Source organism: Octopus sinensis, unplaced genomic scaffold (genome assembly GCF_006345805.1).
Source record: "Octopus sinensis unplaced genomic scaffold, ASM634580v1 Contig15849, whole genome shotgun sequence".
NCBI lineage: Eukaryota > Metazoa > Mollusca > Cephalopoda > Octopoda > Octopodidae > Octopus > Octopus sinensis.
In genome coordinates, this window is record NW_021833953.1 from 2187 (window position 1) to 26457 (window position 24271).

Sequence of the window (24271 nt, forward strand, 5' to 3'; positions counted from 1 at the left end):
CTCTCCTTGGCTAAAATAACACACAGGACATACCAACCTGTCACTTTTTTGAACATATCGGACATTTTTTCGAGATAAGTCGAGTCAATGAACCATAAACTGGAGTCTTCAACATCCTGGTCGTATGGCACTATGGGATGACTGGATAACAGTACAGCCGTAGCTGTTGGTTATCTCCAACTCGGTCCCCACTCGATACCCCAGCAATACACCCAGTACACGGTCCACTGTTGTATTCTTGGATATTCTCGTGTAGTGGTCAGCCACGTTGAGAAGGACGAGAGGATGGACTATTATTTTGCTGACTAATTTGGTTGTGTCAGTGTACACAGGATTCATTTGTACAACAAGATTATTTTTTAAATTTAAAATTTAATTTAATAAAAAAATATTTATTTTTATTAGTAGGTGTCTTTGTGTAGCAAAATGAGGGCCACTTTTTCCAACATGGCCAAATTCGCCAACACAATGAATCTGCCCAAGACAACCCTCCCCCTCTCACAACGAGGTCTCCCCGACACAGAAAAACGTCTCCACAAGGTATATCCGTCCACCCAACCACTAGACCTGTGACATGGACAATCTATACAATTGGCAGCACAAAAGAGAAGGACTTGAGACCTTCATCCTCCACGACGGGCCACCATATGCCAACGGAGATGTCCACATTGGCCACGCCCTGAACAAAGTTGGTCCTCTTCTTCTCCTCCCAGATCTTGAAGGATATCACCAACCGATATAAATTACTGAGAGGTTTCCGAATACATTTTATTCCCGGCTGGGACTGTCACGGTCTCCCCATCGAGTGGAGAATCCGCGACTGTTGGAGTGACAAATCCCTATCTTCCGTGGATTTACGGAATAAAGCACGTTTATTTGCAGAGGAGGCCATTGAGACACAAAAAAAGGCTTTTCGTCGTTGGGGGGTAATGGCCGACTGGGACAGACCTTACAAGACGATGGATCCTCAATACCAGGCCAACCAGATCAGGGCTTTTGGACTGCTGTATGAGAAAGTAGTCCATTCCTATATTGTGGGGACTCATCTACCGGAAACTGATGCCTGTGTATTGGTCTCCCGTCACCAGGACTGCCCTCGCGGAGGCCGAGTTGGAGTACAACCATAAACACAGCAGGTTGGGTAGTCCACTTAAATTAGTCAATCGGTCTTTGTGAGGTTCAGACTGAGCAAACATCCCTTCGATGGCCAGGCTGTGTTCGCCCTTGTGTGGACTACTACAGCCTGGACACTCCCGGCCAATGAGGCAATATGCTATAATCGGGATTTTGAGTTGTGTTTGTGATTTATGGCAGATATGGGCTATATTTGTCGGGTTCGGATTTGTATGTTATTTCCACTGCATTGGCCGCCCGTGTGGCCCAGCAAACACAAATGCCTCTTCGATTGATGCGAATTATTTCGGGTTGTGTTTGGGAGGCATTGACAGGTCATGAATTGGAGAACTGTCGATATCTCCACCCTTTTAAAATGACAGAACGTGGTTTTATAAATTCTGAAAAAGTGACGAATGAGGAAGGGACTGCCCTCATGCACTGTGCCCCCTCCCATGGCCACGAGGATTATTTAATTGGACTGAAACACTCTCTCGAAATGGTTGGCCTTCACTTTCACTTCAGGAAGATATTGTGGATGAAGGAGGAGTACTGAGGGATCACTCCGGGCTGGGGGGACTCAACATACTCGATGATACAGCAGAGAGTGAGTGTAATTGATGTAGGCTAGTAATCCAGACCATTGGTCGAGATGTGGTGGGTGTGTGTCCCCTCATTCACTCTTACCCCTACGACTGGCGCAGCAAAACGCCTGTCATTCTTAAACCCAGCCGACAGTGGTTTTTTGACTGCGAACGTATTAGAGAACGAGCTATTGTAGTGTTATCTGTACATTGCAGGAGTTGGTCAGCCAATTGGACGTGTTTCCGCCTGTCTTTCTACGACAGTTGGTCAGTCTGGTCAAAAGTCGTCCCACTTGGTGTATTTCCCGACAACGGTCGTGGGGAGTGCCCATTCCCGTGTTCTACGATGGGGAGACTCCAGTGGTGAATAGGTGGCCTTTTCTTATGACCGAAGAGTCCTTATTAGGCACATTGAACAGGTCATTCGAGAGGAGGGGAGTGATGTCTGGTGGACTGCTCAGATTGGGGATATTATTCCCCCACGTGTGTGTTCAGAGGCAGGGATTGAGGTGGGCAAATTGAGAAGGGGGACTGATATTATGGATATTTGGATGGACAGTGGGCTGTCTTGGCTGACGGTTATTCCCCACGTGCCGGCAGACATGTATTTGGAAGGACACGACCAAATCAGAGGGTGGTTTCAGTCCTCCCTCCTTATGTGTGTCGGTCTCCACTCCCGTCTCCCCTTCAAGTACTGCTGAGTGGCCCACACAGGTCTCTGGCTGTCCACGGATTCACTACGGACGAGAAGGGACTCAAAATGTCCAAATCAGTGGGAAATGTGCTCAGTCCGTGGTATATCACTGAGGGGGACATGGGTGTGACCACTCTCCGCTGGTGGGTCGCCTCCACGTCCTTCCAAGCTGACGGGACATGCTCATCCTCCATTCTGAGAGATATGTTTGAAAGGACATTTCAGATGAGGAAGTTTATTCGATTCATGTTGGGATGTGTCCACGATTTGGATGGGCTTTCCAGTCCTCGGAGTGCATTGGATCATCACTTTCTCCATTCCATTCAAACTGTTGACCATTCTGTCCTCCCATCACTCCTTATTCTTAGATTGTGGCTGCTTTTGACTCATGCAAGTTTAGTCTTGTCCTCAAACTTCTGGAGGACTACAGACAGTATGTCTCCACCAGCTACTTCTCTCGTATTAAACATCGGTTGGACATTTTGAGTATTTCCAAGACTATATTGCTTCCATTCAAGTTCTCCATCCAGGAAGTCTGCTCAGTCAGTCATTCTTTGCTGTCTGGATTTGTTTATGTTTGCTTTGGCGCCGATTGTGCCTCATTTGATTGAGGAAGTCTACGAACACCACCCTTTTAGATCTGGTAGTTCGTCTAATTATTCCAGAAATCTCGTTTTTTAAGAAAAAGTGGCCATCTTTGAATATATACTCGACTGCCAACCAGCAGGTCGTCCAGAAAGTGAATGTGCTGCACCAATTCAATAAATCATTCAAAGACAAGTCGATTGACCTCAGTCGGTTTATTCTCCATGTTCACGACCTTTCTTTCCTGGTGTGTTCTCGCAATATTTCAGGACATGACCACTCCTCTCGATGGACGTGAATATTCTGATCTCGTGGAGGTGTTTCAATGTTCTGACGTGACTGTTTCCTCGTGTCCTCCAAAGGGCGATAATTACATAGAAATTGATGGTAATATTGCTGGTGTGCAGTCTAGGTCTGTGTATATCATTTGAGCCATCAAACAAATCCAAATGTCTCAGATGTCGGAGATTTGTGGTCGACAGTTCTACTCCCCTTTGTTCTCTTTGTTTGGAAATTGTTTCCAATCATTCAAACAATTCTTAGACTTAAGATGGTTTTGTTTAGTAAGCACATGTAAGAAAATATAAGTTAATATGTTTGGAATGAGCTAATGTGAGCTGAGTGTACCTGTGGATAGGAATGTTCCAACTAACCAATTCGTCTTTAAACTGAATCATTTCCAAGAGTTCGTCCGTGGAAACAGCGTCGGTGACGAGACAGGCAATTTTGTAGATCATTTGATCCTCGACGATACTTTCTCCCCACTCCAGTCCGACTAGTGAAATGTTCCTGATGTGAGAATCCACCAAGGAGGCATCACAGTCCTGCATTCTTATGTCGATCACCATCAAATATTTTTCTGTTTTCCCGTCTGTCATAAGGACATGACATTACTGGTGTATTCCGGAGAAATATTCTCGAGGGTCGTGTCGTCCACTGACAGTCTCCGCAGACGTGTCAATGCCGCAATGTGTGTGTACCACCTCAGGAGGTGAGGGTAGTCGGAGGAGGGCACATTGTGGGCCAGATTGTGGAAAACTGAATAGTCTAGGGAGGAGACTTGGTGGCTGTCGAACTCAGGACTACAACTCACCCATCTATGTAGCTTCGACTGGCCAAGAATGAGTTGAGTAAGTTCAGATCATCAAAACCAACCATATCGTCATTTAAATAACGTAATAAAAGCTTTTATTAACTCATAATATCAACTATCTAGATTATCTCTAATCCTGTTATTCCAAATTTCAACCTATTAAACTTTTTGAATATTTTTTGCAGTTCTTGATCGAAACTGATCTCTGAGTGGTGGCCAGAACATTCAACTACCTGGCTGGACGTCGTTTTTTGGGACAAAAGTCACTTTGTTTTCAATTTTCGACAGGGGACGGCTCTGTCTGCCCACAGGGTCGAAGGATCGTTTAGGTTCCCTTATGTCTCTTTGTTTATAGTTCTGAGTAATAGACTGAATGTACTGAGGGGCAGTCGACTTGTTCGTAGGTGTTTATCTCCTTTTGGTCAATCTCGGATGACTTGAATTTTGGGTTCAGCAAATTGTTATCGACTTTTAAGCACGGAGCCGTTTGTTTTTTAATGGACTGTTGCCAAGGCATATCTTAAATGATATTCGATGAATATTACTGGGAGGTGGGTGGTCTGGATGTCGCAGGTTGGGGAATCTATAAAAAATAAGTCAAATACCCAACTGTCTGTCAGAACTGGTCGGAAATGCTATCACAAGTCAGTCAGAGCACTAAAACCGTTAAACGCAGACTTCCTTCAACATGAATATATGCAATACCTTTTCTCCAACAGATCAGGATTATTCTTTCTCTACCGGATTAGTGACTATGTGCATTCTACCCTGTTCAGCAGATTGACCTCGTAGTCCTATGATATAACCCCATAGACAGTTACGTTTGAAAGTGCATTCAGTTCTTGTTTGTGGACTTGAATCACGTCGATCAAGTCGCTGGGAATGTATTCCATTTCCTCGCTTCGTTCGGTCAATTCTTCTTTTTCGTTTAAGATTTGGTCGTGTGGCTCGAAAATGTTGAGTACACAGTTCTAGATGGTGAGACTAAGGCACCAGAGTTGGCTTGATCTGTCTCACAAACATGCAGCCAACGTAGCGCACTTTTTTGACCAGTCCGTACAACAGGGATTCTTGAAGAGCGAGGATTTCCTTCGAGTAGTTATTTCGGGATTCGATTGCGTTGGACAATTCTGCCCGAGAATGTGTCTTTTCTGCACTTTTCAGTCATCGGGGTACTTTTATTTTTCACAATCCTGTCCACTGCATACGACAGACGTTTCAGTGTGATTAATTTGTTTTTGATTTGTCGGTCGTAATCCTTGCTATAACTCGAGTAGTCCTCCTTCCACATGTCCAAAATCCCCATGAACATTTTACCCGATTCCAAACTCATTGTGCTGTACATAAACAGATTAACCAACATTTCCAAGACTTGTAGTTCATGTACACTGTTTGCTAATTCAGATGTGATCTGCAGGATTATCGAGCCCAGGTCTTTGCAGCCTGTCAGGGAATACATAAAGTTCCCAATGGTCTGAAGACTGGTCACGTAGGCACTCAATATGGGCTGGATTGCCTTCAGAGCCACGCCTACGACTAGATAGACTTATTGAACTCAGTTTGTTGGACTTGGCAATAAACTCTTCGAACAAAGACATGTTTTCCTATCAATAGAACACTCCTATACTTTCATGCTGCTGAAGGTTTTGTTAAATATTGTTTCTAACTCTCCTATTCCTCTGTCGTGCATCTCGTTTTCCACGATTACTTCTATTTAAATCAAGCGTCATTCGGCTGTAATCCAAGCAGTAAATATATCCGATATATTCCTTCTCGATGAAATGCCAATTTTGAAAAAAGGCAATTCCTATGACGACGATGAGTGCCATGTCAGACCACACTTTCGAACACGATGTAAACGACGTGGTTGACGAGGTTGTGGGTACCCCGATTTGTAGTACTTGCACTATATGAGTTACGAGAACACCCGTCAGGCCCTCAAGAAGGAAAGGTCTTCTCAAAAAAGTAGTATCGGCATGAAGACAAAAAAGGAAGTGAAGGTTGGGGACTGTGATATGGACGCAGACGAGGTTACTGCAGTTCTTGGAAGACGGTGACCGTGATTCATTCGCGGAGGAATGGGCAGTGGCCTTTGCCGGTTTGAAAAACAAATCAGCAGTGGATACAAAAAACAAAATGCGATTTTATGTTGAGATTTTCTTTGCAACGTTCGAGCACAGGGAGCCTGCAAATGTTTTTGTGTTCGCTGACTTGCCAGTTCGACGAGGAAGCCAATGCTCAGCGCCTACAGTTATTTAAAGACTTTTTGGAGGCCGAAGGTGCCGAACTGGGTCAGTCAAGGGATTTCTTTCCATATTGTGCACTCGTCTGTATAAAGAATCCGAGGACTCACCGAGCATTCAAAAACATATTCACGGAAGACTGGGTGACTAGTTTGAGAGGAAAACTTGAAAAGTTTATGAATAAATTCTACAAAACAGAGCGGCCTCGTCTCTTCGATCTAAGGGTATCTGTCCGATAACGTTTATTGCCAGAAAAACACAATTTGCAAATGTAAAATTGAGGTGTTTACTTGATAAGCATGTGACAAGGTCGAACGGGAACGGGACTTGATCGAACGACGTCTGGAAAAAGCAGTCAAGCAACTGAACGAGGTGGAAATTGATTATCGGAACCTAATCGACACTGCCAGTCAATTAATCGATGTTCTTGAAGACACGGTCAATGGCAAAGTGGTTGAGGAGTCCTCACATGTGTGTAGCTCACTCCGGAGAATTTGGACGACATTGCCAAGAAAATGTTCAGAAATGAGGGGACCAATCGAATCATGTCCAGTAGAGCGTTCTTCCAAGTAAATCGGGCAAGTGAGAGAATCCCAAACGAGCCAAAGTACATGCAGACTGTGAGTAGTTCAGGGAAAAGGGAGAATCGAGCAGACTTGACTTTGACAAGATCAGACAGACAATATCAGAAAGTGATGAGATGAAGACATGTCTTGTGTTGCAGGCTCTCCGATGGGTATGAAAGTGGCATTTATTCGTCAGAAACTAACCAGGGCAACCAAACAACGACGAAAGGATATTCTGACCAGTTTCATCAACAATGACATTATTGGGTGCAGAAGACTGGTGGACTACCAGAAATACGTTGTCAGATGTTTCAAGTCGACATGTACAGAAACTCGCCAGTACATGGCCCGCTTTATTAACTCGTTGGCCTCGCTTGCCCGTGGTGGGTTGTCTGTGGTCAGTCTGTAGGGAGAGACTATTTGACTAATTCGCCTACTTTGCTGGTCTCAATGATATCAACAATGCGTGAGGAAGAAGGGGACACGGTGACTCGACAGCATTTGATAGGGGCAATTCAAAAACTCACTCTGCGGTCAGTCCAACTGAATAAGACAGTTAGACGTCCATTCCAAAAAGAAATGATAAAAATGAACTTGATTGAGTGGATCATGGAACAACTAGAGGACTATCGAAGACTGTCCGACTACTCTCTTGAGTATGGAGTGGCCCTCCTAATGAATTTGTGTCTTCTCCGAGCAGGGAGAGAACGGTGCGTGGGGAATGCAGGCAAATATTTAAAGTTGCTGTTGGAATTATTGTGCAATCCAAACCCCGAGGTAATCTCTTCATATAGTGTAGATTCAACCATATGTCCACGGGACGATATACACGCTCCTTTCAGACCCCAGAGTCAGGGTTGTGGGGAACTCGATGGTAGGCCTACTGCTGATTCCCAGAACATGGAAACCCATCTCACGGAAATTATCAGAAACAGCACATCTGAGAATGCAAAACAGATCCAACACATAATCAGGCGTTTACAGGGTTCTGATTGTGCTCATTGCAGACGATTCTGACTACCAAGCAAAGTCAGACGACGAGGAAGAGCCGGATAACAGCGAGGTACCCTGTGCCCACATCCCCAGGATGACCCTGATGTGATGGAACCAGACCTGAATGAAGGGGAAATACTGAATGTCCAAAACATGCTCAGCGGAGACTCACTGCTAAACCAGGAATACTGCGTGTCCTCAAAGCCTGGAAATGATTTTTACATGAGTCGGCCGACCACTCCAATGAAGCCTCCCCCACGAACAGTCCAGCCTTCTCGTACTAAAATGGAGTCTGACCAGCCTGAGGGTAAAACTGATGACTCATTTCAGTGGCTGACAACAACGTACTGCCCGTGATGACTATCGATACAAAACTTGAGTTCAAGTTGTCTAATCATGAATATAGTCTTAGAAACTACGACGCTGTCTTTGTAGCTCGACCACGAATTGCCAGAACTCCCGATGTGGACATAAAAAGACGATAGACCAATTCTTCTTGATTAATTGGGTTTAATTAACTCTTTTTGTCAAAGAGAACAATTAGTCTGTAATATCAGAGAAGTATTAATTGGCTGGTTACTACGATAATGTCCATTCGTGTGGTGGTTTGTAAAAGTTTTGAGGAAAATGACTCATACGGCGAGTGTTTGTCAGAGAAGTATAGCACTAAAATCTTCAATGTGATTAAATTTGTCCACATAAATGAGTCCGAAATGACATTGAGCCTCCGGGACGACACACTTGACGGTATCACCAGCCAATCATCCCTAAGGAATCATATTGACTAGTCCTCGAGCAGCGCATATATTTTTGACCCACCTCGACTCAACTCACATTTGGGTCGATAAGAAAATATTTTGCGTAGGCAAAAGAACAGCTTCAATTGTCCTCAAACTGAAAAATGTTGTAGTCGCCGAAGGACCTCAGGCTCTGCCACAATCCATCGCCAACTCAGTCCCCCCTGAGGCACACCTGCTGTACCCTCACAGCAACATTGCCAACCCTCGCCTGCCTCGAGAACTGCGACAAGCCGGCATTAAATTGACTCAACTGGCTGTTTATGAGACTATCCCGGACGATGAGGGGGTCATTGCGTTAGAACGTCATTTGGCAGTCCAAACACCCCAATTTCTCGTGTTCTTCAGTGGGTCAGGCGTGAGAGCGTGTGCTCGCCTACTGACCGACAAAATGGACTCCCAAATTGTAGCCGTGGGGGAAAGTGCCGAGGAGGAACTCAACAAATTGAATATCTCCATAACTGGCTATCTCAGCACTCCCTCACCACAGTCCCTACTGGCCTTAATTAATACTCACATTAACTAACAATAATCAAAAAGAACAAAGTAAGAGTAACAACTACATTCCGGGAGGACCAGGAGGCATGCGTGGGGGCATCTGTCGGGGGACGGACTGTCCATTCAAGGGTAGGCGAGTGGCCAGAGACTGTTGGAAGGGAGGAGGCATCATGGGGGGTCTCATGGCCGAGGGGTGCATCATGGAAGGGGCAGGCAGACCCACTCCTCTCGGGGCAGTTTGTAAAGCCGGGTTTGTCATAGGGACACCTCTCCCAGCCATTTTAGCAATTCCTGGGTTGACGGGGACGGTGGCCTGAGGGAGTCTTATGGCTGTCTCCTCGGGGGGTGGACGTCCTTCCACGGTCATCAACATCAAATGCTCCCCTCGGAGAAGGACAAAGCCAAGAGAACGCTTTTCTTCTCTTTCCTCTTTGGTTTCCCTGTTCTTGATAATTCGGAATTCGTCACAGTCCCCCAAGACCACGTTCATATGTCGATCAAACCCTTTCATTGTGCCGACTAGTTGGCGACCATCGGACAGTGTCAGTCGCATTCGAAAGTTCAAAAACTGAATTACTTTACCACTTCTTGGTGCCTATAATTAGAATACATAATAAGCACCATCCACACAAGACACAAATACACACACTGTCCTAAACGCGATATTTATTATACTTGAATATGTATTAATAATCATATATATTACTAATTTGAGAATATGACTTACAAAATGTTGTCTGAACGTGTTGTGGTGATGTTTAATAAATTCATTTCCAGGAACACAGTCCGAGAAAAGCAGCCAAAAATGACCGCAAAGCAAGCCTATTTGCTCAAAGAATCCAATCAAAACACGATTGTGGACTCCCCCTCAATCCAGCAGTCCAAAAGAGCCATCAAAGTCTGATCGACGGCAGTGGACTTTCCGTGTTGGACAGAAATCGAGAGGCTGAGGCCATCAGACTGGAAAATACCCATTTTCTCGAACAATTTTCTTCCTCAGAAATACTGGCCGAAAAAAAGCGAGTTCTGGACATGATTGGTAGACAGTCCAGTCAAATGTAGACCCTCAAATTCTAAAATTCGTAAAAAATGGAAAATCTACGAAAGCAAGTCCAAAAAAGTCAAAAAATATCCCAAATCACGTATTTGAGTTGATGGGAGGGGATTGGCTGCATATGGATTGTTTGGAAGCAGACAAACTGGAATGGATGAGTTGCCCTGAGTCATCAAACGAGGAGGCCACTCTAAGATTTGACCTGCGGGGGAATATTATGTCAGACGAGTCGGCTGATTCCTCTCTCTACCACCACAGCAGTGAGGTTGTGATTAGTCTATTCCTGTTAGAAGGCCGGATATTGTTTGGAGGAATTGGTTATGCTTGCTCATAGTTCATATTCTGGGCAGAGACTGCTAGCTTGGAATACACTGACCAGTATTATAGATCAGGTTGTGTGATTGTGTGATTCAGACACTCAACATGGGGAAGTATGGGAGAGAACAGTCTGCTTTAATTGTCGAGGGAATCCTCCAGTCGGGAGTTGTCTTTCTGCTGCGGTGGCTTCTCGATGAGGGGACAAAGTCTATGATTTGTGCAGCAGTGGAGTGTATGTATCAATTGCTGGTGAGGGAGGATGACGAAGTGAGTTTATTCGGTCACTCCAAGAGGGCTCTGGACATGCTAGCACTCTCTTCCCTCTCATTAGTCTTCTCCTTCGATGTGCAGGTTGAGGGGGAGTCGGTCACTGATCTTGTCCAGAAGGATGTAGTCGAGGTGGAGTGTTTGCTTATGCCAGGGACTGTTGGCCATGTCTCTCCTTCCCAGACTGGCCTTTTTGTTTGGAGTCAAATCACACGCCCTTTTTGAGACCATTCAGCAGAAGGATGAATTCAGAATGAGGATTGTGGATCTTTTAATTCGTATTTCCAGGAATTCTGCCAAAACATGTGCCCTCGTTTGTCCCCTTGTCTCAGTCTGGTAGATTTGCACGTGTCCCCACATGATCGACTCTCTTCTCGGGTGTTTTGAATCACATCCAGTGGAGTCCCCTCGTCTTGTTGTCCGCATCCTTAAACTGTTTTCTCTCATGTGCCTCAACTGTCCAGACTTTGCGACTCTTTTGGTGTCCCGTTGATATTTTAGTTGCAGAACGAGAATGTCTGTTTCTGGAATTGTCTGTCGACCTTTCCCAACTCGATGCTTTCTCTGTTTGTTAAAAGTGCATGTTTAGCCAACATGTCTTCTGTTGGTCGGCTGTATTCCTTATTTCCCGATTCTGACGTCTTTGTCAGAGTTTCCTTTTACTGTGTTTGGGAGTTTTCCGTGGAAGACATTTTGGTGGAATTCGACCACCTCACACTTATAGCTCAGAGTCGTGTTCGACAAATAGTTCTCTGTCTAAGATCTATTGCAGACCTGCTGCCTTGATTTGTACAGAATGCTGACTCCTGTTTTGTACATGGCCAATAATCTCGTCCAAAAGTGTCCTTCAGAAGTCAATATTTCGAAATATGCGGTCTCGTTCTGTCAGGTGTTGGCCGACTGTGATCAACTGAAGGACAATTTGATTTATACGTTTCAGTCATTGTGGTGTGTTTATAATGTCACTAATCGTAGGAAGCACTCTTTTGGACGGTCGGAAAGGACATGCCCTGTAAAGAATTTGCCAATCATCATCAATAAGTATTGTAAGCACGAAAACCCTCCTCCCGACTGGGATTCGACGCCCATTTCATTTGTAACACAACTCGTGCAGTTCCTACTCACTGCCAGGGATAGTCTATTGGGAATGGTGGGGAATGTTGCCAAGTTATCTGATTGGTTTGTAAGGGCATACTTGTCAGGACATGTCACCTGTGATGGGTTGTGTTGTCTGTTGGCAAAATATGAATGCAGACTTGTTTATTTGCTCATAAAACTAAAAATGAGTGACCATGTGAGTGTTCAATAATATATTTAGTGCACGAATGAGGACATATTGTTGTACTACGACTGCAGTCGACTGCTGGTCGAACGACTGTGTGCAGGCCAAAAGGGAATGCTTGTGGATATCCTCGAGAACGTGTTGTTTTCTCCACACTGTTTAGCAGTAATAAAGTAGGGAGTCTTTCTTAATAAAGAACGGAATGTAATTTGAAGGATACATTTTGTTGTGTGGAAAGACTGGCTGGTCTGTATAGAGGTGTGGTGGTGGGTGATTTGAAAGGCCGTTTAATGCCAGTTGACTGGATGTACTCTCCTCTCGCGACTATAAAAAAGTAGTATCTCCCATATATGTAGTGACGAGTCTGGTGAGAAGGACGCACTGAGTGTTCTTACTTATATACATTTAATTGAATCGAGGAGTGTCTGTTCTGCTGGATTTGAGAATATGTTTCGATGTGTCTCAAACATATACATTAACAGTCAGTTGGGTTTGTTATTTGTAGGCACTCTTTATTACAACGAAAAGATCTCTCAGTTGCTGGTCGATCTGGTATTGTTGTTCACCAACAAGACAATTAACACAGATATTCTGGAATGTTCCAGAATGTTCGACATTCAGTTGGAATTTTTTCTGATCTGGTAGGTATGATCAACTACTCCAGAACTACTCATCAATGTCCTATGCAGAACTGTCTCACACACTGCTTGTCCTCTCTCCTTGTCGACAAAACTTTCCCGTGAAATATCGCCAGCAGTTGTGGTCCACATATTCTTCCGGTCTCTACTCTATTCGTGTGAGTGGACTGAATTGCCCTGTATTCATTAATCCTCATGTTAATAGTCCATCTCCCCTTATTTGTGGCCCAAGGAGATAGATGCAGACATGATTATGCACTACCTCACTGCTTTGGCTGCTAAACAACTTGATTCTTCTGAGAATCCTTTCATATTCGCTGTGGCTCTCCATCACGTCAATTTTTATTTTATGACCACTACGCTGAATGACATATCCGCCACCAACAGAAAATATTTGACAAATATCTTCAATTCCTCAAAATATACAGTTTTGCTATCTTTATATCAAAGGAATTACGGGATACTATTGTGAGGTTCCACAAAATACGGACGGAAGGCACAGGGGAATTCATTAGCTACTACCCACGTGATTCCCTTCCGGTTCTTAGAGTCAACAGATTTGCTGAGTTGGAACTCTTGCCTTTATAAATCACTTTTTTGCACTCTTTTGACTGTTCCTGAGGCCATTTTGTAGTTTAGCCGAATCTAGCAAAGTAGCAAGTCTGGGTGGATTAGGAGGGGGTAGTTTGTATATGACGAATATGAGATGGTCATCTTTAAAAAAAAGGAGGTACACTGTAGAGGGACCCTTTCTATAGTTTAAAAAGAAGAAATATTAGTTTAAAAAGAAACGACACCAGAAACCGAACCAGACTGTTAGTTTTGTTAGTAATTAGATCAGGTTAAACCAAGTAAGCCACTAAGGCGACAAATGGGATGAATCCGGCCAATAGCCCATTCCCTCCTATAAATAGAATATGGTCCGTCACCCATCACGAGATTTCCATGAGAGTCGTGCATTTTTGGCTTTGGAATTGCTAAAAATTAAACTTGCGCCATTTAACTTACGAATTTCTGTGGCCACTGATTGGAGAAAGGTCAAAAATATATCATAAATACAATTCTATATTATAAACTCTCGAATACCGCAAAATCTTCCGTACTAGTCCCCGATTTTGATAACATTTTTTGTTTCATTTTCTAAAACTAAAATTTACATTCGTTACTAAGAATTCCACGGCATGTTCTTTTACTTTATCGTTGAGGTCCACTAATAGAGCATTATTTAATAGAATAATTACTTATTAGTTGAGAATAAGGCGGCATAATCGGTGAAATATTAGTCTAATCTATAGAATTAAAATATTTCACCGCTTCCGGCTGATTAGTAAGAGAATTTAACGTTGTATTGAAATGATGGTATAGTTGATTCTAAAATATATATAACTCGAGCACCATATAATTATTGGATTCAATATTAATTTCGACAGATGAATTTATTGCCATCACATGTGTCTGAAATTATTTAATAAAAAAACTTGAAGAGTTTGATATGCCTGAGTGTCACCTAATAATATTAAATTATAATATATACTAATCGACATTTTTAATGTCAGTAAACTCGGAATAAGAATCATCTTTAACTGATGCAAATAAAAATACGGCAATTATTTTCTTTTCCATGGGTTCTCCTCTAATCTTAAGTAACATATATGTGTAGCGTTTCAAATATTCTTTCTATTATTTAATTTTAATTTTGGAACCGCTAACTCTTCATTGGCAACAGTAGACACTAAATTCGTTTTCATGTTCGTAAGATATATATATGACAACATAGATTCATACAATTTGAGGAAGATTCAAACTTGGATGTTGATTTAAATAATTATTCAGATTATCACTGAAGGATTTAGACGTTGAGGTTCCCTACGATTTAAGAATAGCAAATTTTTTACAAGTTGTTCTTGAACAGCATTTGCAATCTAAAAGTAAACAAATTAATATACAGCAACAATGTGTATTTGGGTAAAACTTGTATCACCATGAATATCAGCTATTGCGAACTGGCTTTACAATATAAATTCTACTTGAAAATTGACATCAGCTGAAATGTTGTCCATATGCATGACTATGTCAGGGATGATGTCCATCTAAAAATAAAACACAGTTAAATACAGTCAAACGCCTTTGGAAGCACATTGCTAAGAAAGGATCAGCTACTTATCAATACCTGAAATGTGAGCAGAGAAAAATAAGAAGATCGCGATCATTGTTCTAATCTTTTTTACGACTATTTATATTGGTAGGATATAATTAAATTTAGCGTTAAATTTCGGAGAATTGTTACATTTTTCTTGGTTTTTAATTAATTTTGCATCTATAATTCCCTTCCTCTTGCATCCATAATTAAGCAGTCAATTATCTTTGAAGAGAATATCTCTGTAGAAGCGATTGGGACAAGGGAGTTTGTAATAGAAATTGATCATCAAATTCAGATTATGAATTTTAAGGCTAAAGATGGCTTTGTGAAATGTCCAAAAATGATATTTTTTAGAATTGCTAAAATAATAATTTTGTTTGTGATAATCTCCAACTTTTTACATGAGACAAACTGTTTTTGAATCATTTTTTAATTAGTATCAAGGAATGATTTAAATCATTCTTGTAATTTTTGTTATAATTTTTTGAATTTTTCGAATTTTTTCTACATTTTTCATTATTGGTTTTTATTAAAAAGTGGTAAAATTGACTGTTAAAGTGGCAGTATAAAGTGGTACCTGACCCTGACGACACCATGAAAATTGTCCGGTTTTTCGAAAAGCACGGTTTATCGAGGTTTTGGGATATATGAAAATTATCTTATCAAAAGGACATTAAGTAAGATTCTATTTATTGAGAAATGCTTTGAAATCATTAAAGCCAAAGGATTTTATGAATGAAGTTGCTTTCGCCTGAATAATAGAAATCACAGAGTGAAGAGATCTAGCTATCTGAAACCATCCCCAAATGACTATATTGAAAAAGACTGTAACGGAGTTATACTGTACCTATAACACTGCACTTGTGGTCTTTCTATCTGGGAAATTCAATTTGACAAGGATACATAAATTCATTATTATTAACCCAATTAAATTTTATATTCATTGTAATTAGAATAAGTGTATCTATAGTCACGACACACTTTGATGGAGACTGTTCAGAACTTGTTTCTGCTGGATACTATTTCTAGAAATGTCAACAAAAAACTAATGTCAAACAAAAAGGAAACAATTTTGCTCTCGCTAATAAAATCTGGGGACTACGAGTGCTTCTTTGACTTGGGACAGCTATACCTGGAGAACGTATGCTTGTTCTGAAGGAAAATCAGGGCGACATTGAAGAAGCCTTCAGAATGTTAGAGAACGGCAGCAAACATGACATCCAGGCAAAATATCAGCTTGCAGTACTACACTTTGACGGAGTCTTGGGTCAGTCTGATCATGTAAATTGTAATCGACTATTAACAGAAGACGGGGATGAGACTGATGAAGCAAGTCGCATGTGCGGAAGAATCCTCAGACAAAAGTGCCGTTGTGAGGGCTGCACAGTACAACATTGGCCAGGCGTATCTCCACGGAGTCGGCGTGGAAGCAGACTACGTTGAAGCTATCAAGTAAAGAGGAGTTTTCACAAGGGTTTTTTAAACTGGCTGCAGAAAGCGGTCTTGCAAAGGCTCAAACGGCCCTGGGATTTATTTATTCGGATTTAAAAAGCGATTTGATGGACTTGGAAAAGGCATTCGTGTATCATTCGGATGCCTGCCGCAACGGGAGCGTCGAGTCACAGGGTTGATGCTTTGTGCATGTACAGGAATTGTCGGATCTATGTACTTGTTTGGCTTTGGGACTACTCCCAACTTGGACAGTGCCATTAAATATCTGAGGGACGCAGCACGCCGAGAAAATATATTAGCTAAAGGACTGTTGGTGACTTGTTATCAAAAATGTGGCTTTTTCCGTCAGGCATTTGATCTGGCTCAGAGGTGAGAACAATTTTCAAATGTCTTAGAGTCGCAAATCTAGAAGATCAGGTCGACAGGATTGCACAGGACACCCAATGCTCTTCTTTTCTCGTGAAAAGAGGAGTCTGCTATGCTTCATTTCTGGTAGCTCGACACTACCACAAAGCGGGAGATGGGTTTCTAAGCAATGTTTATTATTCAAAAGTATGCATTTTGTTCTACCCACAGGCTATTAGGATGGATCCTGATTTGAGTTTGACTCTCTATATGGCCGATCTATACGGACATCTTTGATTATAAAATTAATTCAGAATTAATTTAATTGTCTTTTTCCTCCTTTCGAACACTGCATTGAGGCGTTATTTGTGCTGGTAGATGAAAGTATGTAAAAGAAGTTTGTTTTTTTTATAATTGAGAGCTATTTGTTCAGTTTGATCTATTTCTGTCTTTATGTTGGATTTTTTTAATTACGCCCCTGTTGGATGATTGGGCAACGACGATAAAATCCTAGGTCCTAGGTCTTAAGCAGTCTCCAATGACATGTTCAATGTGAAGAGAAAGTCGAGGATGAGTTTATTTTTAAAAGATTTGTTATTTTTATAAATCATCAATTTCCATGTGATGTCAATAGTCTGAAATAATTCATTTTATTAAAGAATGAACAGTTTTTCATTTCCAAATGAAATGTTTACATTGCTTTAACTGAGTGAACCAAGGCACAAGGGTATTCTTTCGATAACTGAAATATTTAAAATGAATAGATTGAATAATGCTTGGCAAAGTGGGACATTGTGGTATATATTCAGACAAAATTAATTTAGATTTAATATATTCCTTAATAAAATACATTCATTGATACAAAATCTACTGATGATCTGAGAAATAAGAGACGAAATGTGTTGAATTGCTTAAGATCTAACATTTCTTGTAAAGAATATTTAAAGTTTAGTAAAATTTATAACTATACGACTTGTTAAACTTAAAAGATGCCAAATTATTCACACATTATACATGGAACAAGATTGATAGTTCCTTAATATTCAAATGCATTGCTTGAACTGAGAGAACCAAGACACAAAGGTATTCTTTCGATAACTAAAATATCTAAAATGAAAAGTTTGAATAAAGCTTGTCAATGTGGGACACTTTGGTATATATTCAGACAAAATTAATTCAGATTTAATATATTCCTTAATAAACTAAATCCCCGAAATTGGCGGATTTGAGGGACTTTACTGTAGTCAGTTTTTTATAGACGTATCTTTTTGTTTTCTAGATATGCTAAATGTGTCATTTTCTTTATAAATTTAGTGACTTGAGGAATAAATGTGACATTTTAAGACATTTTAATTACCAAAGGACCAAGGTATGCCAGTTAATTATAATCTCCTGTGATCTCCAAAGCTTCAGCCAAAGGGCCAGTTAGATAAACATCTACAACTATAAAAAAGTTATTAAAGTTAGAGGAGTCCGTTTTACTATATTGTATTTGGATATATCATTGTAATTATTTTAAATATGATTTGATTTTTTTGTCTTTGTGGGTTTTTATGGATTGCACTTTATTTGTCGAGCATCTTGACTTACTGGTCGACAAATGTGGAGGATTGTTGGTCAGAATATACAACTATAAAAAGGTACATTCACACTGACAGTGTTAGATGTTGTCCGACTCCTCGTCCCATTCATGGCTGGGAGACAAAAATGTCGAGTCTGCCTTAAAGTCAATTTCCAAGAAGCACAATTCTCTCAACCTAAAATCTGTAAAAATTTTCCTACCAATCAGAACTATGCTTTATCCGTGGGGCCCCTTCGTGGTGACATTATTAAAGATATGGGTCCCCTCTACTCTACACTTCTCGACCTCCTCAATCTCCTCGTCTCGCCTGTTTGGTTACTTTTAGGACAACCTCCGACCATTCGCCAATTTACTAAATGGACTAAATCTCCGTTTGGACATTGTACTCCCTCCTGATTGACCTAGTCCAGGGGTTCTCAACCTTTTTAGCTCAAGGGCCAAATCGATAATTAAGATTAGCTTCGCGGGCCGCACAAAAAATATTTTATATATTTTTATATTTTCCATTTTACTAAATATTGATTCGCATAAATATGTAGATTCATATATGCATTGTGTGTTATATTTTTGAATTTGTTTTGAGGAATTAATTCGTAAAAATTAATAATGGACGCATTTTTGAACAATGCCGCCAGTTCTATATCATGTTGTAAATTAATGAGTTCTAGTTGAAACTTTGCAGGCGCATCCTTAATTTCCACGCTGAATGGAGTTGCGAATATTTTCATCAAAGGAAGGAATTCTTTAAAATTCTAAAAATTAAATTTATATAAATGTACCCCAAAACGTGCTTCAAATTGATTAATGAAATCACCAATTATGAATATGTTTAACCTTAAGAATGAATAATTAAATTTAAACATTATTAAAAAAATTACAAAAGTTAGTTACTCTAGAGGGGCCGCAAACAAAATCCTGGGGGCCACATGCGGCCCCGGGGGCCGCATTTGAGAACCGCTGACCTAGTCGACCAATCCTTACCCAGGATGCTCACTCGTCCAGTTGGTGGCTGATCTGGTCTCGTCTCTCCTTCTGATTGGGGACATGCCCAACCTCCAGTCACTGATCACCCTCTATTTCTACTGCCACTCCTCTGTCCATGGAGTACGACTAGAGTTGCCTCAGACTTGCCAATTATAGGGAATTCACTCGATTGGGTCACTTTCTTGTAGAGTGTGGGGCACCCTTCAGCAAACTAAGGAAAGAGGTGGGGACATTTGCAGGGGTTGGTGGCTGTCTAATCCTCAGGTCGTGGGGACATGTCTCCACTCACTCTTCACTCTCAATACTCAGTTGCCAGACATCCCTCCCTTTCGACTGGCCAGATTGACACTCCGTCTATTATTTGTCTCTACTTTAGTTACTTCGTTGGCTGTGACTGGGGAAGTGGTCAAGGACAGTCTGTCTTCTTATTTCCTCGAAACTATACGTACATTCCCGCTGGTTTGTCTTATCCGGGACGAGGTCAGAAATGTCCATGACCTCTTTTCTCGCTGTTTTGCGGCTATAAAACTGTTGGAGGTTGATTGGTCATTTTATAGTCAACTTGCTTCTAAAATGGAATTGAGGCAGAATTCTATCAGTCATTTGTTAAATGTGTACTAATATGGCTAGTCTGGCCGACAGGAAAGAGAAACGACTGTTTCTGTTGGGATTGATGGAAGAATTGTGTTCAGAAATGGGGAGAGGGTTTATTCCAGAAAGAGTAGTCGTCTTATCTTACTAAAGTTGTGTCTCATTTCCAAATTGATGGAGCATTCTGTCGACGAGATAAAAGCAGTCTTGTCAGCCACTGTCCTCGTGCACTCCAAACGTGTCAAATTGGAAGGCGACCTCAATGACAGGCACACAAATACAGTAACCTGCAGGTCAGTTGGGGGACTAGTATATATATTGGGACGCCTACATAATATGTGTTTGATTGGCAAGTCTGTTGCGTTAGACTACATCAAATCACGGTGCCATCACATTCTCTCTCGATTGGAGGTTGTGTCGTGTGTTTATTCCAGGAGTCCGACGATGTGATGATATTATTGAGACAAGCCATTTCTAGCCCAGTCGACCATCTGCGAGTTGTGCAGACCATTTACAGTCAACGAGGACTGTCTGTATCCCCTGATCTTTCAGAATTGTTATTTATACTCCCCCTTCTGCACGGATACGAGCATTGGTTGTCAAACAAGTGTGATCTTTCCTCATATTTGTACTCCACCTGGTTATTCCCAGTTTTCCTCCCCGTTTGCTTGAACAACACATGCATGTTTGCATTAGTGATCCTGACAGAACCCCCTTCTTATTGGGGTATATGCGAGTATTGGAAAGTGTTGGGGGGTGTCTCCATCGACTGTGTCCCGAGGAGGTATCCTTGCTAGTAATGACAGCACTCCTCCCTTTTGGCACTGTCAGAGAACATGTCTCTCAAATTGGTGGAGGCAGTGAGTTGTGCTGTGGTGAGACACATTGAGCAGTCCTTCCTGGTCAGACTAAGGATGATCGAACAAGTATGTCCCACTGTTATGCCAGATTGACTGTCCACTTGTCATGGCTGCCCGACTGGTGACTAAACGTGGAGTGGAGTACTCCGAGTGGAGTCCAACTCCTCTGTCCTCTCTCCTACGGGTTGTTGGGGCACAGCACAGACCAGTACTGCTCAGTGCAGTCAAGGCACTATTCCTTAAGTAAGTGAAACAATTATTCCAGACTGGTGGGAGAGTGTGCTGGTTTGATGCCCTCCCGTGCCCTCAGACGAGTCAGAATTATACGAGAACTGTCGATGGAGACAGTGAGTGAGGAGAGTGTGGTGGAAGGAATGCACCGAGTGTATTGTGAGGTCATCCTCCAAGCTATTGCTCGTCGTGAAGTGCTCTACTCATTTGCCCACGACTGTTTTGTGGGGATATGCCCTCTGGATGGGGATACTCTATTTGATTTGGAGGAGTATACGTCACCCACTGGTTGTCTGTCCATAGCAGTAGTCATAGAACTTGTGGCTTTGTCATCTCTCATTGGTGAACAAGGGATTGTCCTGATTGCCCAGAAAGTGTATGCTCATGTGGTGGATCAGTTCAGAGAGTTGATGGTAGTATGTGTTTTGTGACTCCAAGAATATCTCATCCCAACTGCACTCACAAATCAAGACCGTCCATGCCAATTTGGGGGATGTCGGTCTCCTTAGTGAGTCAGTCAAGACATTTCAGAGTAATGAATATGGTCAGTCTAAGGGAGTGCCCGTCGTGAATTGGATGTCTTTTTCAACCGGCTGGTGGTTGGAAGTGTCCTTCTCCAGTACCGTTCCATGCTTCTTAACAACTCATGTGCTGGTTTTAATGAGTTGGGGGAGTGCTTGGATGACAGTCCGGGTGTCTATTGTGTTCATATTGACAGAAAATGCCTTCCATTCGCTGGCTATTCTCATTGCGGTCTGCCTCACTCGTCCGTCGGTTTATAATAACCTGAAATACTACGAGGAATACGATGGTGGCATTTTTATGTCTAAAGAAGGGTTTTCCAATAACGTGGCCTCAATTTCCGCGTTCATCACAGCCTTCTTTCCTCTTCTGGCCACGGAGGAGTCGGGAGTGTTCACACGAGTGGAGGACATGGTGAAACTAATTCTTCTGGTTCCACTCTCAGAGTTACTGTAGACCTGTTCTGCTGTGATGTGCAGTGAACATTCTCCCGAGATGATGCATGTGAGTGTGTACAGGGTATGTCCTCCTTCTTAGTGTAGGTGCTGCATGCTACTCAATATCTCTCTCACGACGTACTCGAGCAGTGGCTATCTAAGCCTGTTTTTGTTTGATTTTGTTGATTTATTTTCTCTTTATTTATTGTTTAGTTACGTAGATTATTTTTGGAATAAAATATTTAAAATAGTGATGGACCCTGATTTGGTTGCAGTTGTATTGTTGTACTCTTAGTATATCTACGGTGGTAGTCTTGGGGCCTGTAAGAAGACAATTCGGTCAGCAGTGATGTTTATCGCCATGCAGTCCGGTTATGAGGTGATAGAGGAAGCTGCTCTTTCTGCTCTTGTCGAACTGCTGATTGTCTGTAATTCTATTTCTATCACTAAGGATATGTGTGAGCTCACCAAGGATGCACATGACCTTTGCGAACACTCCAGTCGAACTCTCCTAGTGCCTCGAGACGTCCAACTGGCCTACACAGAACTGGGAGGGAACATCGAAGACCTCATCTCTTATGGGGAATGGGCCACAGCTGCTAACGGCATTCCTCCAAATGTGATTTCGGTCACTCCGGAGAGACCTCTATTGACTGATATTGGGGACAAGCAGCCTCTGCCTTCCCACCTCCCAGACCATGTTAGACCATTTCCCGATCCCCACACTTATTTGAGGACTCCGAGTGTGGCTGGGGAGTTCACCGACGAGCGAAATCAGCGAATCAAATCCACGGAGGACATTCGCTCTATTTTTGGTGCTGTGGCCAGACTACGAGCTCATGAATCCACGTTTGTCGAACTGGGCAACACTGATTTCCGCAGTTGTGGATTGACTATTACTTTTAGTTTTGTATCCGAGAGGAGTGCAGTGCTACCTCCATGGCTGCCACGATGCAGAGTATCAAGATTCTGCTCAACCTCCCCCTTCTGAAGCTTCCAAAAAACTATATGAGGATGTTTCTTTCTCTTAGACACACACTCAGATTTGTATTGTCGGATTAGTCCGTTCGTATTTAGCAATCTCCATTCTTTGGTTGTCTATGATTGAGTTGTAGTTAGGGCATGTCCAAGTTTTCTAAGAAATGCAGGGTGTCTGTAAAATAAATGAGTTTATTTGGATTGTCCAACTCAAATACAGTTTACTTTTGGTTGGTCGCCATTTCTATAAGTCGTCATTTCGTACAAAAATGTTTTTTACGAAGGAAATTTCTTTAAAAGTTAAAAATTTTTGTTACAAAAATAATTTTTTGGTGTAGCATGAGGAAGTCTTCTATATCCTATAATCAGAAAAGAGAATTATAAATTATTTTATTGACTATTCTCTAAGTTTGAGGCGTATTTCAGAAATTTTCTCGTCACATTAAAAAATCAATTTTGATAGGTGCAATTAATGATGCTAGTCGTTTTTCTAAACTTGGTTATTCATTAATTGATTATGAAATCATTACCTAGATAGGTTTAAAATTTTATGGCTATTGTTTAGATTTGTAATATGACTGGATGTTAATAAAAGAACACTATTGATAAACCAAGATGTTTCAAAAACATGAACGTTGATGAGTATTTATAATGCCATAATTCTTCAAAGGCTTGGATGAACATGTAAATATTTAACGAATGATTATATAATTGGAACATGACTCTCAAACAAAAACAAAGGAACATAGTTTGTAGACTATTGTCTTTCTCATAAAATAACAATCGAATTAAGCATGATAAAAAAATTTTAATTTAAACATATAATTGAAAAAATAAATTACGGCGAAGCAAATATTGAATGCTATAAAAAATTAACGCTGAAAAAAGGAATATTATTTTCGTAACTTGACGGGAAAAGGGAAGTATTGTCTCCAAAAGAAGCTTTTCGATTCTTCAGCCCGAAATGCTGAAAAAAATTTATCTGGTAATTATTGTTGAATACTTGAAGAAAAAATATCTACTTGAAGAATCAGTTTTAATTAATAAAAAACTGGAGGTCGGTGCCCAGAACAAGTATCTACTGGACCAGATTTTATCAAAATGTCTTCATTCCATCCTATGCAAAAGTGCTACGGAGGATTTGGTGAATGTCACAAACTCTAGTCACTGGCTGGCCAAAGGCAATAATTCCCTAAGGGAGGGGTGGCTAACCAGTCGATCGCCTTCGATATATAAATTGCTAATTATATTTTTGTATTTGAATTATTATAAAAATATTAAAAACCTGCCACTCTCAAAACAGTCTTGTCAGAAGTACTGAAAGTATTTCTGAAAATCTTGCCAAAAATCCCATTAACTTGTAATTATAAAATAAAAATTTTGTTATTAAAATATATAAGTCGATCGCCAAAAAATCGCAATAT

The 24271-nt window shown here is 41.4% G+C and overlaps 4 protein-coding genes across 4 annotated transcripts; 3 read left to right on the top strand and 1 right to left on the bottom strand.

Annotated features, from left to right (window-relative positions):
* The first annotated feature begins 447 nt into the window (after nt 1-447).
* On the top strand, nt 448-9194 carry LOC118761629 (lisH domain-containing protein ARMC9-like). The gene is given in 10 exon segments (XM_036499707.1): nt 448-540; nt 2760-2933; nt 3246-3388; nt 5474-5558; nt 6288-6552; nt 6611-6787; nt 7037-7245; nt 7281-7874; nt 7965-8178; nt 8782-9194. Coding segments are annotated over 10 exon segments (2367 nt in total).
* A 33-nt stretch (nt 9195-9227) lies between these two features.
* LOC115230590 (small nuclear ribonucleoprotein-associated protein B-like) lies at nt 9228-9719 on the bottom strand. The gene has a single exon (XM_029800730.1). It carries the CDS (start codon nt 9717-9719, stop codon nt 9228-9230), a length of 492 nt encoding a protein of 163 aa, XP_029656590.1.
* A 6461-nt stretch (nt 9720-16180) lies between these two features.
* Nucleotides 16181-18640, top strand: LOC118761630 (LRP2-binding protein-like). The gene is given in 5 exon segments (XM_036499708.1): nt 16181-16294; nt 16326-16490; nt 16493-16686; nt 17977-18031; nt 18452-18640. Coding segments are annotated over 5 exon segments (717 nt in total).
* Nucleotides 18641-21017: 2377 nt separating this feature from the next.
* On the top strand, nt 21018-22860 carry LOC115230591 (transcription initiation factor TFIID subunit 8-like). Its single transcript, XM_029800732.1, has 2 exons — nt 21018-21326; nt 22165-22860. The coding sequence occupies exons 1-2, from the start codon at nt 21018-21020 to the stop codon at nt 22858-22860; spliced, it is 1005 nt and encodes a 334-aa protein (XP_029656592.1).
* Nucleotides 22861-24271: the final 1411 nt, after the last annotated feature.

Excerpts from the sequence above, each read along its gene's own strand:
- LOC115230590 (XM_029800730.1), bottom strand. The coding sequence starts at position 9,719 with ATGCGACTGACACTGTCCGATGGTCGCCAACTAGTCGGCACAATGAAA.
- LOC115230591 (XM_029800732.1), top strand. The coding sequence starts at position 21,018 with ATGGAGACAGTGAGTGAGGAGAGTGTGGTGGAAGGAATGCACCGAGTG. Across the intron at positions 21,327-22,164 it reads AGTTCAGAGAGTTGATGGTA|TATATCTACGGTGGTAGTCT; the intron begins GTATGTGTTTTG and ends TTGTACTCTTAG.